General features: G+C 27.2%; 1 protein-coding gene across 1 annotated transcript in view; it reads right to left on the reverse strand.

Annotated features, from left to right (window-relative positions):
* Window positions 1–812: 812 nt before the first annotated feature.
* LOC107447890 (germ line transcription factor 1) overlaps window positions 813–21802 on the reverse strand; it is a 35791-nt gene continuing 14801 nt past the window's right edge. Inside the window, exons 12-24 of the mRNA XM_043039602.2 lie at window positions 19163–19385; window positions 16983–17083; window positions 16788–16902; window positions 16189–16277; window positions 14640–14777; window positions 13305–13400; window positions 13041–13139; window positions 11560–11711; window positions 9087–9204; window positions 8685–8830; window positions 4837–5050; window positions 3036–3215; window positions 813–974 (exon numbers count right to left, since the gene is read on the reverse strand). Of these exons, the coding sequence (XP_042895536.1) occupies window positions 876–974; window positions 3036–3215; window positions 4837–5050; window positions 8685–8830; window positions 9087–9204; window positions 11560–11711; window positions 13041–13139; window positions 13305–13400; window positions 14640–14777; window positions 16189–16277; window positions 16788–16902; window positions 16983–17083; window positions 19163–19385 (1770 nt within the window). The 3' untranslated portion in view covers window positions 813–875. The remainder of the gene's footprint in view (window positions 975–3035; window positions 3216–4836; window positions 5051–8684; window positions 8831–9086; window positions 9205–11559; window positions 11712–13040; window positions 13140–13304; window positions 13401–14639; window positions 14778–16188; window positions 16278–16787; window positions 16903–16982; window positions 17084–19162; window positions 19386–21802) is intronic.

Below are 21802 nucleotides of genomic sequence, written 5' to 3' on the forward strand. Positions count from 1 at the left end.
ATATCAAGTGTAAAATTAGTGCTATAGTTAAGTCATTTAAACTAGTACTTTTATGATGAATTTCTATTACTTTGTTTACTGCATTTTTTACTCTTCCTTGGTTAATCAAATATCTAGAAAAAAGAAATAGAGTAAATTTAATAAAAACTAAAGAGCCACACTGGTTTTAAATCATTCTAAGCTGATTAAAGTTCCCCAGTTTGGCCAACCCTGGTTTAAATTTACAAATCAGAAACTATAATACCTCGTTTTCAAACGATCTTATTTTTTAACCAAAACCGAAAATAGTAGTTACTTTTTGCAATGCTTCTAGTCTTAATGTAAGAAACGTTTTTCAACTCTATTGACATAAAATTTTGCTGTTAAACACTTCATTCAAAAGACGCTTCACAATTTTTTTTTTTTTATTTACATTAAAATTACTGACATTATGCATTTGAATACTATCAGAATTTATATACTAACTGAAACTGTTTTTTTGGGAGCGATGGTTCAGTGGTTAAGGTTCGGAACTGTCATTGTGAAGGACTGGAATTCAATCCTGAAGGACACCCAGCTTCACAGATCGATATATACTAGCTTGCCAGCCAAGTAAAGGTGGCCTGTGCACAATGCTGGCCACATTATCACAATCATGCCGTTTGATATAAAATTGTGGAGCTAAACCTCCACGACCACAAACAGACTGTTTGTATTTAATTTCTAACAGCACATTAATAATAATAATAACAGCAAAATAATATATATATTTTTTTTAACATTTGCGATGTTTTTTCTGAGACAGCTCAAACATAAAAAGAAAGAAGCAGGGAAAAAAAATACATTTTTTTTTATTTTGAAACAAATATACAACTTAAAACTATATACACAGTGAATCATTTGGCTTTTCCTCTCTTCGAGGGATTCTTCTTTTTATCCTTAGATGTTGATGGTTCACTGCTGTCTGCTGCAGATTTTTTGGTAGGTTTTTTCACCTGAAATATTGGAAAATATAATGCTAAAGATGTCTCTGACTAAAATTAAAAAAAAGGGAAAGGATAAAATTATAGGAAAATTTTAAATTATGCCACATAGAAAGTTCGAGGACTTTCCTCAATCAATCCTCAGAAAATACAAAATTTGACGTTCCTAATTTTAAAAAAGGTTTTTGTTTTTAGTAAGCATCATTAAACATTATTGTTGACAATAAGTTTCATTGTCATAGTCAATTGAAAAAACAAACTTTAGTTGATTCAGGAAATGTGGAAAGAAATGATTTTCATGTGGTTATTAAACACAACCATTTAAAAGGTTTAACACCGGAAGAAAGTCGATTTGGATGAAGTTCATGGTATACCCGCTCCTTCGTTTGTGAAAGGTTAAAGTTAGATAAATATGTTTTAACAAGGCCATACATCCTTAAATGATGAACACTGTTTAAAAAGTCCAGGGGAAGTGGCTTTCTCAAAAATGATGGACAAAGTCAAAAATATGGTTTTGAGTGATTTAGGAATACAAGTGAGAAAAATAGTGCAACAGACATATCACTATGAAAAGTACTTTCAATTTTGCATGAAGTGTAACATTAAGCATAAAAAAATTTCTTTAGTGTTTGCTCTCAGTGGAGAATAAACACAATTGTAAATAAAAAATTGAATAAATGCAGTAAATTTTTTTTAGTTTATTTCAAAATACAGAAGGCAATTTTTAATACAAACTCAAGGACTATAAAAATATTTGAATAATCAAAAATCTGAATTTACAAGAAAATTATCGTTTTTTCTCTTTGTTGTAGGTTGAAAATATATAATGCACTACCCAATATTTGAATTTAATTTCAAGTTTTGCCATTAATTGTTTGGTTATTAACGTCTAACTGGATCTACACTATTCTTTATTTAAAATTTAAATGAAACAAATATTTGTCACTTTAGTACATTCTTACTGTTCATACATAAATTAAAATAAGCAGTAGCAAAATTATAATGAAAAAAATTATTTTTGGATGGTCACACTATTTAAATAACTACAAGTGCATAAACTTAGAAAAAAGTGACAAATGATGAAATTTTAAGTTGAAAAAGGAGACTAATAAAAGCAAATTCACAACATGTCTACAAGAAAATATATACCTTTTTGTAGCTTTCTTAATTACCGTGCAAATTCCTAATTCAGGATTTATGTTAATATATTGTTTCACTGCAAGTTTAAAAGTTTATTTTATAACCCTTAATTTTACAATTGTTTTGAGTATATGCACAAAACTACAGACTTTATATTAGAACCATAATTTTTTATTTCATGCAGCTTGTTGTTGAAACAAGCGTAAAAATTTATCCTATAACCATTAATTTTACAACTGTTATTAGAAACAAGTATTGTAATCATGATAGAGGTAAAGAAAGGTTACATCTTGTTGCTTCTACTATGAACTAAGTCACAAAAATGAATAGGCAATAAACAGAAAAACTGCAGACACTGAATAGAGAAAGCTATCTAATAAGTGATATATTTTTTTTCCAGTGGTTTAAAAAAATATTTCCAAACTAGTAGATTGAGCTGATGATAGATTTGGTTGGAATCCCTGCAATGGCTGGTCGATTCAAATTCCGCACCCGGCTTGCACCGACCACAGTGCTGACGTGACAAAAAGATTAACATCAGAGGTAGGAAGATCATGGGTTAGAGTCCCCTTGCCGCCAGGGTAATCATGGGTGGTTTTCCTCTTCATGTAATACAAATGCGGATTAGTTCCAATAAAAAGTCCTATATGAGGCAAATTTTTCCCTATACTTGATCCAGGAGTTCAACATTGGTAGTCGTAAACCCTAAATTGGGTTGGCTGCTCAAGGACGGTAATAAAATTAAATAAAACTAGTAGATTGCAAACTTGTATCAATGGCCAATAAACCATTGGGAAAAAAAACATTACATATTAGAGTGTAAATAATTGAAAATAGTTTACTCCGTTACAGGTTAAGAAAATTTAGACTACATGCCAGATGTATCTTATTAGAGAATTTTCTGTGCGGAGTGTTACAGTTCAAAAAAATTACTTTAATCATTGCATCTTTCTCAATGTCCTCGTCTTCCTCTTCCTCAGACACCACATCGTTATCCTCATCAAGTCCATCCTCAACATCTTTGGAAGCTCCCTTCTTCTTTTTGACATTAGTGATAGCGTATGGATTTTTACCACTTTCTTTATTGTAGGCTCTAGTAAATGCACTCTTCACCTGGAATGCAAAAGTGAAATAATTGGTCCTTAAATAATTGAAATGGATTGCTTTATAATAACCAATTTATAAATAATATACAAAAAGGATAGGTTCACTAAAAAAAAAAAATGCTGATGATTAATTTATCGTAATTAACTTTGTATGTTATCAATCATTTTTTACACTAAAAGTTTTTGTATTCTAAAACAAAAGTTTAACGAAGAAGATATTGACAACTGAACATCAGTCAACTTGAAGCAAATTAACTTTTTGAATAAAGAAAAAATAGATTGAAATATCTATTCATGTTAGAGTAAAATTTGATGTTCTGATAGAAAAAGGATTTCAGATGACAGAAAAAAAATTGCAAGACTTAATCAAGAAGGTTTTAGCAAATTGCAGCTCTAGCAAATACACTTTCCACCTGGAATGCAAAAATGAAATAATTGGTCCTTAAATAATTGCAATGGATTGTTTTATAATAGCCAGTTTATAAATAATGTACAAAAAACATAACTTCACAAAGAAAACAATTTTGATAATTTATGGGATCTAACTTTGTATATTACTGATAAATTTTTTATGCTAAACATTTTAGCATTTTAAATGTTATTATGGAACTTAACAAAATAGATATTTTAACTGAATATCTATCAATTTGAAGCCAATAAGGTAATTGAACCAGGAAAAAAATGATTTATTCTTGCTCGAGTGTAATTCGATGCAGTGGTTAAAAAAAAAAAGAAATAAAAAAATAATAATTCAGGTAGCAGAATTAATTTTAAAAAAATGGAAAACTTAATCAGGAACATTTCAGCAAATTACAAAAAAAGCCGCATTAATATGACCCAAATTACCTTTATTCTAAATATTACAAACAATACAATAATTTCAGAATTTTAGATATTTTACTTAAAAGGCCATAAATTCCATTATAAATCCATTAGCGTTTTTAGTCTTCTTTAGCGTTATTCTACAGATTTCCACAATTAAAATCTAAAAATTTTTTTAATATGACAATACAACACAATTGAGTTATTTCTTTTCAATAATCTAAATATGCGATGGTTCAATTGTAAATTCACTTAGTCTTGCTGATTACTTATTGAAAGTTATTACAATAAACTTTCTTCAAATGGTGTTTAAAATCCCAATATTTTTAATAAGATATTATTCCAAAAACTTTTTTTTTTGAATAGAGCATTTGATTATTCTTTTCATTCAGTTCAATTTCATTGCATATTCAGGAACTTTTTCAACCATTTTTCGAGTTGTAATTCATATGGATTTCTACAGCTTTAAAAATCCTGATATTTCTTAATGCAACATTATTACTGTAAATAAATTTTAAAACACACATTTGATTAATTATTTTTTAAACTGGCACTCCGTTCGCAACAATTTTTCAGTATGTGAACTTACCTATCTTGCCCCTTTTTTAAATTGATTTTTTTCTTATCATGATTATAAATTTTTTTTTTATGAGTTTGGGAGGTTTTTCAGATTTAAGAAGTTGGGATTTTCTAGGTTACAATGCATAGTTAAATATATTTTATCAATATAAATAAAACTTATGTTATGCTATTTAGTATCATCTACCAACTAGTTTAAACCCAAATAAATATGAAAAAGAACATACCTTTGTGATTATTTTTGTTCTTGGGTCAGTTTGGTTAGGCCAAAGAGATAAATCAATAATGCTGTCAAAATCTTCTCTTAAGAGAAAGTAATTTTCCATAATTTTTAAAACATCAGGAATACCTTCAGATTCTCTTTCTATCAACGGCTTGGTCAATGCGCGCTTTAGAAGAGGTAGATATTCTAAAGCAACATCTGTTTTATTACCAGTTATTCTGACGAAGAAAAAAAAATCAGTTATACATAAGATACAACAAAAAAATGTCATGTCTGTAAATTATTTACTACTACTAATTATTATTAGAATCACATACCTGTAAATCCTTTTATTTTAAAAGGAAGAAGATTCACGATAAAATTACAACAAGAAATTGTTTAAAACGCGGAATATTTTATTAACTTTCAATTAAGTATTCTAAAACAACTAAGAAGAGGTAGGTATTTTAAACTAACATCTGTTTTATTACCAGTTATTCCCATGAAAAAAAAAATCAATCATACATAACAGACTATAAATAAAAATGTTACGTGTGTCTAATTACTTACTGCCTATAATTTATTATTAGAATCACACACCTGCCTATCCATATATTTTAAAAGGAAGAAGATTAACGCTAAAATTACAGAAGAAATGACTTAAAATGTGGAATGTTTTACGTGGTTTCAATTTTCTTCCTTATTCAAAGAATCAACAGTACAGTTATTGAAATATATCGTTAGTTATATAGTGTTTTAACACAATTACCTCAATTTAAAGTTATACTAAGAACAGATAGAAACAATCCGGCAAATTTTGCAAGCTCATGGGCGTCTGACGAAAAGAGAAAAGAGGGAGACCGAGACTAGCATGGCAAAGATGAATTAAGGAAGATCTTAGTAGAGCAGGATTAATGGGATGGGAAGAAGCGCTTTGCCTGGCTAAAGACAGGAGTGTGTGGAGAAAAAGACTCTAGGTCTTATGTGCCTATTCCACACAAAGAGGATAAGTAAGTAAATTTGAAGTAGAAAAAAAAAATATGATCCTTCTTTCGTATTATCAGATGCTTAACATCTTACATTTTGCATCATTTAATGACCTATAACATCAATCAGACTGAAGTACAGCAAAAATTCTCACCATCACTGTCTGAGCAAGACATGAAAGCCCATCCTCACACACATATACTTAAGTAGATTTAAGAAGGTACAAAATTTCAATGCATATTTTCAAAGTGCTTAAGAAATGAGGCTCAGTACAGAAAATGCAGAAAAGTTGGCAGCTATGGAATTATCTTTAAGCCTAAATGTGAATCAAAAGTAAAAGTTAAAAAAAAAATTCTAAATGTAAAAAAACATCTTAAAAAGTATCAAAAAGATTTTTTATACATTTAAAATTTGAGCTGTTAGCCATCAGTACACTAAGATGAGTCAGGACTAATAAGGACAAAATATTTTGTATACAGGAAAGACAAACTTAGGATCTATCTTTCAGATATTCATCTAGAAGCATCTGCCTGATTGCTGCACAGACCACTGCAGCGGATTAACTGATTAGAGGAGAAGAGAGGGAGAAACAGGCATATTTATTCCATCTAATTTACATAACACTGAAGCAAACCACTTAAAATTTAATATTAACTATTAAAAATGACTCAAAACGAAAAATATATGCTAAATATCTACTTAAGATGTATATTGAGACAGCTCTGCCCCCTGATGAATCCCTGCACAACTACCAAAAAAGCTATAAACGAAAACCTTAAATTTTGACTAGTAATGTCAATAGAATGACACTTTTGAATTTGTTGATTGATGGAACATTACAAACTAATGTTATAAATAAAATGCTAAATGAAACAAATCACTAGAAATAAAAATTAATTTCAAATAAATGCATGATTTTATAAGCAAAAAAAAGTTATTTCTGATAAACAAGGAAAAAAATCAATAACACAAGAAAATGTAGAATATTTAAAAATCTATTTATCACTCAACTTTTTTTAAATCAAAGGAGAATATTAAAGTTATGAATAAAAACAAATCAAGTGAAAAGCCTTAAAACATTTTATCAATGCATTATGTCACTGATGAGGAATTTTTATTTCTGTTGCTGGACTGAAGCAGGCTACTACTATTCATCAAATAAACCATAAATAAAGAATATAAAGAAATTCAATAAATTTCATGGAATGAAAAATGCTGATAGTGGATCTGTTTATTCTGTTTTATTTCAGAAAAGGTAAATCTCTGTTACAGTAGTTCCTCCTATTACGGAGCATCAGTTAATCCAAAATGGATGATTGTTACATAAGTGCCACTTTTTATTTTATTAATTTTAGCATGTCGTAGAGACATTGAATCCAAAAAACACCTAAAGATACTAAGAGAATAATTAAACAACTAACTTCATAAAAGAAATAAATAGAAACAATAAAAAAAATTTAGTTGTCAAAAATTTCTAAATAAAAATAAGACTTTTTTGCATTACGCAACAGAAAAACAAGATTACTGAAATTTTTTCAAAACTAAATACAGTGCACTCCCGATTATCCGGGTTAATCACCGGGACAGGTCGCACAATCGAAAAACACGGATAATCCGAAAACTCCTTTATTAAAGAAAAATTCAATATCAGTACAAAAAATATAAAAATTACTGACATTTGCATGCATAACATCAAACTAGGAATTTTCCTTATTAAAAAATGTGTAATGCGTCTTCGCCATATATCGATACACATATTTTACGAACTGCAGTAATGTCACTGTAATCAAATCCTCCCATATAATCTAATAAAGTTTCTACAGAGCAGCAGAATGAGAAATTGTATTTCATTCATTTAGTACACCTTCTGCATCAGTTACTATCATCACTATTTGATTTAACAACATAACGATGTCTTCATCAATCAAATACTGGAAGCCAGACTCACATGCATCACTTTGAAACCAATCTTCTAAATTTTCTTCATCAAGAATTTCAAAACCTTAGATTTCTTTTGCTTGTTCGAGAATACTGTTATCATATTTTTCTTGAACATCTGAAGAGGATTGTTCATCAAGCGGTATGATCTTCCTCCAAGATCGTGATAACGTAGACGATTTTACCTTTGACCATGCTGCTGATATTCCATATACTGCAATCCAATAACGAATATTGCTTCAAAAAATTTGGTAGTGTTATAACTTTATGAATCAAATACTTTTAATCTTGAAAATGTTTCTCTTTATATTTTTTGTGTGACTCCGGAATGAGCACGAATAATCCGCGCATGGGTAATCGAGAGTGTACTGTACAAATTTTTCATAACTTTTTTAGTCAGCTATTTATTTTCATAAAAAAAAGGTCTCTCTTAATTTAATGCAAAAATTTCATACAACAAGAATGTGAAAATTTTTAATAAAAATTAGTAAATATAATAAGAAATTTTTTCAAAACATGCTATTTCATATTATCTAGTTTTTAAAATTTTAATAACTATGATTAAAACATTTTCAGTACATAGTTCTTAGTATAAGAATTTTTTTTAATTTTTAAAATAGATATTTTATTGTAAAAGTTAATTTTTATAAATGTTAAAAATTTTTGATAGAAAAAAGGTAAATATGCACATTTTCAGAAGATGGCAAAATCTAGGACAAAAATCAAGAAACCACTTTTTAAATTTTTTTTTTTTTTTAAAAAGGGAGAGAATTGAAAGCTATGTAAAACTAAATTAATATCAGGTTTTTCACTTGAGTAAAGAAATAGAAAGTAAAGAAGTAGATTTATAATAATGAATTTGTAATAAATATATAGTTATAATGATGAATAATAATAGAGTAAAGAAGAAGAAATTAATTCACAAATTCAATAGCAAACAAAATTTACCTCATTCGCATATGCACATGAAGTTCTTGCAAAACTCTGTCCATATGCTTATGATTAGAATTCTTCCCCAGCCATGCTGGAAAATTAATCATTTGCTTTAAATGTCCCTTAAGCAATTCACCAGGAACAACACTAGCAAATATTGCCTAAGAAAACAAATACATATTAAATTCCATTATTCTTACAATAAAACAAATATTAAATTCTACTGAAAATTAACTAACCAGTTAAACTGAAAGAACTTGAATTTTCACTCAGAATATTTCTACTGATTTGAAAAACAGAACAGATTTTTAAACAGAGCAGAAATTTGTTTCTGAATTTGGTCTTATAAAGAAAGATTAAACAGAACTAACTATCAAGTGTTTGAACATTTTTAAAAGTTTGGATGCTGAACTTTACCTGAGTGGGTAGGAGTGACCAACTATTCTGATTTCTAATTTGGCGATCAATCATGTCTCCTATGCATATGCTGTCAGCAGCAGCACTGAGTAACCTAAGATGCTTTTTCTTATTACCCCTATAAAAGGAAATAAACTTGAGAATATTTAAAGAAATCAAAAGCTGTAAAACTATCGACAAATAAACAATAACTTGGTAATAAAACAATTGACAAAACTTTCGCTCCAGTTTCGGTATCAATAATGCTTATTCATCAGATGGAAAAAAAATTTCTAAATGAAGATTTTCGAAATGTGATGTGATTTCACATAATTTTGACTTTCTTGGTTGGTATTTAGGGTCTATAAAAATTTAAAATGACTGGAAGAAAGATTATGAAACATGAGGCAGCCTACACGATTTTTGTTTTCTAAAATTAAAAATGCAATATTATCTTAAAATAAAGTGATCAGATGTACTGTATTTTGCTGAAAGTTTTACTAGGACTTTGGAATAAGAACAGAGTTCATTATTATTAGTTATACAATATCACATGCAATACAACTTTTATATACTGTAACACAAGAAGAACAACCATAACATAAACATATTGAAAGGCAATGGAAACAAGGATATCATAAATAAGTTATGTTAATGACATTGTTTGGCTGGGTTCTGTTTTCCAATCTAGTAAATAGGCTTTTTTCTTTTAGGAAAATACTATAATTTAAAAAAAAAAAAATGATTTCTTGTGCGTTGAAGGAGGGATGTTTTTTTTTTAATCCCTGTACAAGGGGTTTCAACAGTAGGGTGACAAACCTTAAGTACACAATAGAACATGATGAAATAAACTCCAACACTTATTGCCATNTTTAAAAAAAAAAATGATTTCTTGTATGTTGAAGGAGGGATGGTATTTTTTAACCCCTGTACAAGGTGTTTCAACAGTAGGGTGACAAACCTTAAGTACACAATAGAACATGATGAAATAAACTCAAACACTTATTGCCATAGAAGTGGAGGAGGACTCAATACATGACTCAAATGCTCAGTGCAACAGCTAAAGGGTACTCTTTAACAGTAAATTCAGATACTCTTTGATGGATATTGAAGTTTACAATACGGGTAGTGATTTTTTTATTTATTTTTTAGCATGTCCACTGATATGATATTTTATGGTACAATGCAAAATTTCGAGCAAACTAATTACAAGATTACGAATACAGTTTAAAAATTATGGCTTTTGAAATTTTTCTTTTCAGTATTTTTTTAATACATTTCACATTTTAATACAATTCACACTTCAAACTTTGCTTTTAAGAGGCCTTAACCACACCACCTTGGCCACAAGGCAAAATTTTTGATTTCTTGATGTTTTTGTGTATTTAAACTTTTGATAATATAATAATTATTTGGCAGCACAATATTTTTCAAAAAAGGTTAAAAATAGAGGAATCATTTTATTCGATTAGGAGAACTAGAGCTCGATAAGTTTCAGAACTTTTATGAAATTTCCTTAAGATTTCAAATTAAAAAAAATTGCGATTTGTTGTTTTGAATCAGTAATTTAAAACAGCACATTTGTCAATTTTTAGAATTTAATTTCATTATAGTTTATAATGATGAAAACTGATTTATATGATATTTATCACGTAAATTGTACAAAAACAAAGCTATTAGTCAAAATTAAAAACAGACAAATGTATACATTTAAATTAAATATGTTTCAAAAACTACTGAAGGCAAAACCATATTGATATAATTTTGTCAGAAAAACTAAGGAGAATCTCAATTACTGCAGGATTAGTATCTCAAGTTCATATTAGGTGATGGTCCTGTATTTTACAGGCATCGAAAAATACTGCCCAATAAAGTAAATACCCATCATCAGTTAGTTGTGAAAATTAAGTAAAGAGGATTAAAAGTATACTTAGAATTTTCCTATTGCATTCACCCCCCCCCTTTGACAGTTAAGTTCGGTTGCAGAAAGTCTGCTCTAACATAAAAAATTATGTTTATAGGCAATGTTAAAGATATAAGTGTACATTTTACTTTACCGTTTTCTTTAATTTACCATCAAAATGTCCTCTTTAGACCTTCTGCATTTCTTAAACCTATGTTCTAATGCAAAAAAGATTCATCATATTCTACATTATCACATTCTGTTACTCCTTTATGTTTGCAACCCTGGAGATGAGACATCCTGCATAAAATGATTTGAGGTTCATCAGGATGCCGTTAAAGACAACAGAAAAATTTAGGCCGATGGTAATGATGCTACACACTAAGATTGAAAGAGCTTTTACTGGGTTAGCTTATAAAATTTCCATGGAGCAATAGAATTGATAGAAAGGGTATGTTTTTACTCTTCACTTGTCAGATAATAATTAAAACTAGCACTTTGAAGTAGTTTGTTACCTCTTTAACCACTGAAACAAATGATTTAACATTTCAAAATATAGACAAAATTAATTCACATATTAAGAAGACATACTGAGCTTCAGTAGGAATGACATGGACATAATTTTCTTGTACAAATAATGGAGACAAAGAATAATCATGGAAGAATAAATCTGATTTATCCATAATAGTAGCCTTTGGATTGTTGCCAATTGCAAAAACTTCTCTTAATACATCAAAAGGGCCCTAAAAGAAATAATTCAATGAATATATAAAACATTAAAATTAAAAAAAAAACTTTAAATTAAAAAAAAAAAACTTTCATTTTGATTGTTGTAGAAAGGTTTAAAGACACAAATACAGCCATTAGTGAGAATTGAACTATTATAAAATTTCGTTACATTAATTATGCAGAGATAAGATCGAACTTTTCCCTAATTGTAACTGTAAGAGGAAGACATATTATGAAAAATATTTTCATTTGCTGAACACCTGCTATGCAACAACAAAAATACAGCAAAAGAATATGATTCTATTTTTACATTTAACTCACATTTTAAAGAACACAGTTCAAAAATCAATTAGAAAAAGTGGCTTAATAATACACATAAATGACAAAATAAGAGAAAATTTACAAAACTGAGGCAATTTGCCACATTGTACTAGAGAAAACAATGCCCCCCTTTTTTTTAACAAATAGTGATAGAGACAGAGAATAATTATAAAATGATAAATCTAGTTCATTCATAAGGGTAGTTTTTTAATAGCAAAAATGTATGGATAAATGTCTTTAAAACATTAAAAATTTTTAATACAGGAGTAAAAATTATATTGAACACTCCAAAACTTATTAAATTTTTTTTTTTGCTGGTTTTGTTATAATATTCATTCAGAAATATACACATTGTCTAAGTATTCTACAACAATTTCTGCATCACTCCTTGTTCAATAAAAAGACAAAAAGAATTTTGGTACAATAAGCAGTTTTGTTTGTATCTTGAAAACATAATATAAAACAAAATTACAAAACATGCTAAATTTTGTAAAAGAAATATATATATATATCAGGGATGTACAACCTATGTCCTCATGAGTAAAAACTGGTTTTCAAAGTTCAATACTTAAACCCTGCTAATTTTTAATTTTAATAGGAAAAAAAAAGGGAATTTTTTTTGTTTAAAAAAATGAATTAAGAACAATGAATTAAAAAATGAAAAAAGAATATTATATTTTTAACATATTTAAAAGTAAGCTTGAATTTGTTTGCACAATATGGTTTTTTATGGTCAAAAGTTCATTGTTTGCAAGGAAATGCAATTTCTTACAAATTTTACACTTTACTTAGTACATACCTGCCACCAATAATAAGGATTTAAATAAACCTTACGTTTTTACAATTTTACCTTACTTATCTTGGCTCCCAAAATTCTTTTTTAGCAACAAAAACTAAACAATGAGGATTTTTTAATTTTCGTGGTAGACAATAAAAAAAAAGGCTATGCATCCCTGTTGTATATCTTTCAAACTTTACATAAATGTACAGTTAAAAGAAAAAAAAAAGCTTTTTTTTTGTACCATTTTTATGTGTTTCGTTCCACGCCCAATATCTGCTTTTGTTTGTTCAGAAGTTAAACCTTTCGATTTTGCACTCCACATTGACATATTGTGTAGGACCTAAAACAAAAAAAAAAAAATGTTGAAAATCTATTAAGAAAATTTGGAGAAATATTATGGCAGAAGATAATAAAAAATAATAATTAATAAATATAATAAAAAATAATAATTAATAAATATAATAAAAAATAATAATTAATAAATATAATTGATATATTAATTTACCTGGCGCACATCTTGATTTGAAGCCACTATAACATCTTGAAGAGCTTCAGGAGATACTTTTATATGTTCTTTAAAAGCTATTGACATCATGGCAGCCTAAAACAGACAATGTTGTGATACCTTCTTAGAAATATTGTACACGAATAAACTCTATTTAAGTCATAATTTAATAAAATTTATGAAACTAGTGCTAACAAAACATACTCAATAAATATTTAAATAAATTTTCACAATTAGAAAAGTTTAAAATAAACACTGTATTAAGTTAATAATATAAAATAAATAAATAATGTAGCACTGGATCAAAGTTTTTAATGTATACTAAACCAATCATTTATTGGAAAGGAATAAAACATGTTTTGCATGTATTTTATTTTTTATTTTTAGCATACATAACTCATAACATTAATATGAATGGTACTGCTGTATAGTTTTGTTTTTAAAATTAAGGTGGTTATTTGGTGTCAATTAGTTTGAATAAAAATTAAGAGAGGAGCTTAAGGAACTAAATTACATAGAATGTACAGTGAGACAGGTTACTTTTTAAAAGGACGATACCAACTGAAGAGCAAATAAGCAGGCAAAATAAAAAGCATATTAATCCTAAATAAGAAATCAAACCTACACGATTCATTTTCAGAGATAAATTTAAGATCCAAAATTTTAAACTTAGAAAATCCATTGAAATTACAGCAACATAAAGAAAAATATAACTGCCCAGAAATTATCAACAAATAAAGAAAATTCAAAATAATAATTAATTAGATTTAATGAATAAATAATTGTAATATTGCACAAAGAGTAATAGCTAATTATTTCTCAGCTGGGTACTGAATTAAAATCTCATTGACAAAATGGTCACCTAGCTTTGAAACTGTTAAAAAGGATCATTACAACTATCCATCCAATGATAACAAAGGATAGTTTTTTTAATTATAATTTGAAAATCTAAATGTTAACGTCAATATGTTTTCACCATATGCTTCATTTTTCTTATAAACGTAGCAAGCATAAATAAAAATACTACAAAGGTCAAACAAATAACCAGCTGATGCATGGATGATAAAACTTGGTAACTATTGCCAAGCTTTGTTGGGTTCTCAGCTAACAAATAAACTTTATGAAAATATAATTGATGGCATTATGAGACATTCTGAAACATATAGCTATAAAAACAAGAATGGTAACTTTTTTAAACTACTCAACTTTCACCCTAATGTTAGTAGATGCCAATTTTTTAAAATTTTATTTTATAACATGAAGTAATTTTTTCTAAAATGGTAAATTAAAATTATATAGAAACAGATACTGGCAAAGTAAATAATGATACATTACCTTGATTTGCTCAACCCTTGGCCTTTGGAATCTTAAATCAAAACAATGGTTACTTAGCGACCTGATTTTCGTATGATTTCTGTCATTGCAGATACAAATAATAGGAACTTTAGATGCTTTAATGAAACCAATCAGTTCCTGTAACAACAAAATATTCACTTAAAAAATTATAAGCACAATGTCAATTTACTTTTTAGAATTAGGTAATAAAACTATATATGCTCTTGAGTATGTAAATTTTAATTCGTCAGTTAGGAAGTATACTAGAAAAATTATATACGAAAAAAAAAAACTTTATTATTTTTTTGGAGCAATTCTAAGCATGTCTGCTATCCATATAAGTTTTTGAAATGTTTTTAAAGTTGTTGTATTACCTGGGTAGTTAAAAAGCTATATATATACACACATATATATATATATAGCTTTTTAACAAGAGAAAAAAACAAGGAAAAATATTTTTAAAGAGAAGAAAAATTATGAATAAATGATTTAAAAAAAATAAATATATAAAACGAAAAAAAAAACAAAGCTGAAAAATAAAATAAAAGATATAATCTCGTCATCAGCTCACATGATTATATCTGCAAAATAAAGTGCTTTCTAATATTGCATCATGACATCCAAAGTAAAATATATAAATTCAATAGTGTGAAAAGCACATTAAAAAAAAAAAAATATGTCAAGCAAAAAATACAAAATATGAAAATAAAAGCACACACATACTAAAATATTTTATGAAAATAGTAATTAAAGAAAATATTCACATTTAAAAGTAAAATCATTTCTGATGTTGCTACAAAAAATTGAAAATTCATATTAAAAATTTATTAAACAAAGACTTTAAAAGATTTAAAAAAAAAAAAAAAAGAGGTTGACTGTAAAGATATTTTCATAATTCAGTCAGTCCTTAACCAATCTGAAACTGGATCATATTAGAGAAAATTTCAAACTGTGGAGACTTAACTAATTCCCTGATTATTTTCAGTTAACTTGGGTATATATCGCAAGTATTTATTATACTGAGAAAACTCGGATGTAGTAGAATTTGTCAGCACGTGTTCTTTTATCACGTTTTTACTTGGTCGGAAGTACAAAAAAAAAAAAAAGAATCTGCTTGGAAGTTTGTCAAGTTTTGTAGTTGGATTGCGGGACTGCACATGTGCTTTATGCGATCACATATACGATGGTTGTTGAATTTACATAAAAAAAAAGAGTAAAAAAAAAGGTGCATCTTTAAATTTTTACATTTGCCCGAGATAACTAAGGATGGTAAACTGACTTAATTAATGGTAAATTAAATGCTTTTTAAACATAAAAAAATATAAATTTCAGCTTAAAACTTGTGTATTACGTTTTGTTTTAGTTCCTTACATTTATTAATGAAATTTAAAAAAAATATGTTGATTTTTTGCATTTCTTTTTTCAAAAAAATTGGAAGCAGTTAATCCACCACACCAACTGCAGTATATGGCAATATCATGAGACCATTTAAAAGTCAGCAAAAATTCAATTATCAAGCGATTAAATCAAAAAAATGAAACTCACGTACCATCATTCCGCCTCTATCTTCATTTCCAGCCATCCCATCGACTTCATCCATAATAATTACATGATTGCTTGAAACTTTACCAGCATCATCTAATTAAAAGCACATAATGTGGGTAAATTTAATTAAAGTCTAAAGCAAAGAAAATCCATTATGTACACTTAAAAAAAAGGATTTTAGCATAAAGGATGCTAATGTTTTTCCGTAATTGTAAAACAATTTCTGAGGTAAGAAAAAAAATAAATTTTTTTTTCTTTGTACTATTAAAAATTTACAATGAAATGATTGATATTTTTTTAAATAATTTTTTAACAGTAAAAGAGCCTTTAATGAACTGCAAAAATCAGAAATTTTCAAAGAAGTTAGATTCTAAGTACTGAACAAATATAAGCAAGCCATTATATGAATTAAAAAAAAGTTTATTAAAAATAAAATAGGGTGCATATTCAATTCTTTCTGCAAAGAATAAGCAGCTATTAAGCACTTAAAATAGAATATGCTCACTAATGATTTATTATGAAAAATCTGCAGTGGAAGTAAATAACACTTTTTAAGTTCATTTTTTATTGATCTTTATAGAAGTATATTGAATATTATCTTACCTTTAAAACAATCCGCCAAAGTTTGATTGCCTAACAACTGAGAAACCATTTGCTGCAAGGTTTTCTTTGATCGAGTATCCGAAGCATTGAGTTCAAAGAAATCATAACCAGATTCCTATAATGAATTAACTTACATTCACTTTTTCTTATTTTTTAAAAAAAATAAATTATAGTCTGATTGCCTTAAAGACATACTTTGCACACCAACTGAGCTGTTGTTGTTTTGCCCACACCAGGAGGACCAGAGAGCAGTGCAGCTTTGAAACCAGAGCCATCATCATTAGCATTGAAACGGCCTTAGAAAAAAGTTATGAAAACAATAATTTTAAAAAGAAACTATAGACATTTATTTAATTAAAATTTGAAACTATAAAGGAAAATGATAAACAATATATGACAATTAGTAAGAAATTGTTTTAAAAAGCTCAGTAAATAAAGTATTAGATATTAATTAGAAACACAGATAAAATAAATAAAAGATCTGATCTTTTAACTCATGTGCTTTACAGCACTATATGATGGTTTCTCTTTTATCATTACATAAGAAGATATACAAAAGAAATCTTTGTAAAAATTTAGGAGTTAGTTAAAATATTCAAAACAATCCCAGAAAACAATACTCTGTTTCAAGTTAAAAAAAAAAAAAAANCTAATTTAATTCTTCCTGGGAACCATAAAAAAAAAAAAAACATTTTCCTCATGGAGAAAGCTTGTTTGGAAAGGATTCACCAACGGATGCCAAGCTCACAGAGCAAATGTATATTAATATCACCAACTCTTGAAATGACATTGCATAACCTCCTTTTTGCTTACATTCTTAATTAATAACAGCTATTAACAACAATAATCAGTTAATAAAAATTATATCTAAAAATTGCAACAAATATGCGTCTTTCGGTTCACATAACTAAATTGATGAATAATTACACATATTGTCTCCTGCACATGATTTTCATCTAGAAAGAAACAAAGGAAAAAATTCCTTATATCCCATTTTATTTGTTAAGAAAATGTCAGCATAAGATGCTCCATTTTTAATGGTCCAATCAAATTCAATCTATGTAATTCTTGCAACATCAAATAGTTGTTCTTTTTTCAAGAACTAATGTTCTCCTTATTTATCAAAATATGTCACTAAGTCCAGGATTTAAGTAAGACTACAAAACTATAACCTTTTTTTTTAAAATAAATCAATAATATTTATTGTGAAAAGTAGCATAAATAAAATTTCAATCAAATTCAATCTATGTAATTCTTGCAACATCATATAGTTGTTCATTTTTCAAGAACTAATGTTCTCCTTATTTATCAAAATATGTCACTAAGTCCAGGATTTAAGTAAGACGACAAAACTATAACCTTTTTTTTTTAATAAATCAATAATATTTATTGTGAAAGGTAGCATAAATAAAATTTCTGGCTAACCTGTTTAACTTTTAAAAACTTTTAGATTGCTTTGAAAGCATATTTGTTTAATTTGATTATGAAATAAAACAGAACTATATGCAGTTGGGGATGATTTCTTAAATCCTATACCGCAATGGTCTTTTCGTATCTTGCAATGGGGTATAATATTCCCCCCCCCCTTGTAATGCTTGTAAGAAAAATTTTTTGTCCACACCTTTCAGAGTAATTTGAAATTTTCCGCAGAACACCTAAAGGTGAAACAATATATATGCATATAAAAAAATTATCAACGAACTCTTGCTGTCGAACAGCCAATCAATGAACCGATTGCAGTGGTAAAGAAGCTTGACCCTACGAAGTTAGGCTAATTACTATCAGTTAAAAAGGGTCTTAACTGTAGATCGAACCTTTCACATGTGAGTTATGATAATTTCACAGCTAAAAATATAAGTGGAATGAAAAAAAAAAATTCAAAAGTATTTTTAAACTTGAAAAAGAAAAACTTTATAAATAGCATTGCTGGCCTATTATAGCAACAATATTAAGTTTTCAGCAAAGAATATACAATAAAAATTTTTTTTAAAAAATATATGTACTGCAAAATATATAAGATATATATAATTTATAATTTTTTAAAAACAAATTAATCATTTTTATTACAAACATTTTGAATTAATTTAATCTAATTTCATATGAGTGCAATAACTGTAAATGTCTAGGCATTAATGAACTGTTTAGATAAGTATTTCAGACAAAGAATTGTTTCAAAAGTCATTCCATAAATAAGCAAAATACAAAATACATTACAAGATAATAATTTTTTGCTAACAAATTTATATCAACTCGCATCTTGTCTAAATAAAGTTAATATGTCAATTAGCAAATAAAAGTTAATGTTTTAATTTAAATCTAAACAAACTAAAAAATAATAATAAAGAAAACTAGAGAAAAACAATTTCTTCTATTACCTGGTATTGCTTTTTTGTTTAATCTCCTATTTTTTCTCCAATTGACTAACCAATGCAAGAGTTTCTTAGCATTGCTTTTATCTCCTTGCTGACCTATTACCTGCTTAATGTTAGAAGGCTTGTATTTATCTACCCACATTGATAAAGATAAAGGACTATCAGATTTTACTATTGTGTTTTTCATATCAGCATCAATTTCCTTTTTTTCTGGTACTACATTTTTCTAAAAATAGAAAAAATTCTTTTTTTAAAATCTATATCAGCTCTGAAATAAAAATAGAAAACGCTGTTAGAAAAAATAATGAGAAGTGAAATGAAAAACAAACACAAAATGATAAGGAAGCTGTTATCTGATTAAGTATGTTCTGAATTAAATGGGAGATGACACATAAGCATATCAATCTTGTTTCTTAGTGATGTTTTAGCTGTAGAGGAAACATCATTCAAATGAATAATTAATATGCTTACATGCCATCTTAAATGTGATAAAGACATATTACATTTAAAAACCAATAATAATAATAACCAACTAATAAGACAATATAAATTATTTCACCCACTTATTATCATTTCTACTAATAAATTACTGAGGCAATTTTGTTTAATATACTATTGAAGTTCTATATTCTATTTCGTTTCAAGAAATTTATTTTAACTTTATTTTTTTCATCAATAAAAAAAAAATTTTTTAGTTAATAAGAAAAAAAGCTATACAGAGTGAGAAGAACATTGCTATTCAAATCTGAAAGAACAACAGAATTAGAATCTCCTCAGAGCATTTTATTGAAAAATTTCATTCTATGGTATACTTTAAGGTCAAACTTTGATAAATAGGAAATAATATCACATCATAATAAATATAAGCCAAAAAGCAAAAAATTTATCTATTCTTAAATTAATAATGTTCCTAGTAACTGCAGTTAATAACTTTCAATAAGCATTATTTATCATCTAAACATTTTGTCAAAAAAAAAAAAAATCATATAAGGACTCAATTTAGTTTTCAAAGGAAAAAAAAAATTATACAAGGACTTAATTTAGTTTTTTTTTTTTTCCAACGCAACAGAAGAAAGACACTTCAGTCTGATTTAAATTTGCAATTTTGCCTTTATATAAAGTAAATAATTTACTATTATAAAAATTATAAAACCTATTAAGTTTCAAATAATATCTATACTTAATATGAAGCTTACACAAAACATTCAGCTCATCTACTAAAAATAAAATTAAAAAAAGTCAGTTCTTGGAAAACATTAAGAATATATGAAAGATAATGCTTCCAATTAACTTAAATGTAGCAAACATACTTTTTTTCATAGAAAAAAGAGGAAAGGTATATACTAAATGCAAAAGACGAATTTGAGAAACAAAGATGGTTTACTAGTTCAAAAACATAATTATTAGTAACAATCAAATAAAAAAAAACTTTTAAAAAATAACATGGGTTGACAAAAAGTTATAGACCTTAAGGGATTAAATGTAACACTTATATTGAGTCATAAAACAAAATCTGTAATATATACCCAATAGCAGAATTTACAGACGCAATCTGCAGCACAATCTTCATGGATTCAAATTTGTGTGCAACCATAACAGTGTCAAAAAGAGGATATTATTGCAAAAATTAGACTAAATTTATCTTTTGTACATAATTAGCATTTTTAAGATCTGAAATTTTAGTCAATTAAAGAACATTATTTGGATTATAACTTTCTTTTTCACTTATGTATCTGCAGATAGGCAAATGAATTATGTTAAGAACCAAAAACAAATTGATTTGTTAGTAATATTTTAGGGTTATTTTCTAAATCTGAGATAAAAAAATAATCTTCAAGAGCTGAGATTATTAGTTTTTATTAAATCTGTGATGAAAAATAATATTCAGAAATTCTAAAAATTTGCCAAATGTTACACTAATGCCTCTCAAATCATATCCATAGGAGACAAATTTATTGCTTTGAGATATGTTTAAAATTTATTAAATAGTAATGATGAGTAGTTTTTTGCATCCCATTTAATGCATAAAAAAATTTATTAATCTAATTTTATTGTTCTATCTGTAGGTTCTAGGTTGCGAATGGATGGTGTTTTCAATATGAATGTAAACAAAAACAGATCACAAGCTCCTTACTTTCCCTGGTACTGGTAAGACAGCATGCAGCTGCTTACTAAATCTTATTGAGTGAGACAATATTTTTAGACAGAAAAATTATTAGTTTAAGCTAACAGATAAAATATGTTATACTTTCAATAAAATAAATAAGTAATATAATTTCTGAGCTTAAAGTTGCCGCATTTCTCAAAATATTAACCAAATCTAAGATTGTTTACTATTCACTGTGTTACTCAGACATAATTTAGTTATTAATGACAGTGTAAAGAACAAAAAACTTTCTAAAAAAAACTTTTTAAGTCATATAAAGATCTTTTAATGACTTTGGAATATATTTCAGAAAATGATTCTGATTGTGTTGCAGTGAGCCTCTTAAAGAAAACTGAAAAAAGGAAACAAAATTGGCTTCATATTACTTTTAAATGTTGTACTAGAAACACTAAATGCTTTGTGGTCAGCATTTATGAGCGATAATATTAATATATTTTTTGAATTTTAATTATGCATAAGAGCCTTTTCAGTTAAAT

Source organism: Parasteatoda tepidariorum, chromosome 2 (assembly GCF_043381705.1).
Source record: "Parasteatoda tepidariorum isolate YZ-2023 chromosome 2, CAS_Ptep_4.0, whole genome shotgun sequence".
NCBI lineage: Eukaryota > Metazoa > Arthropoda > Arachnida > Araneae > Theridiidae > Parasteatoda > Parasteatoda tepidariorum.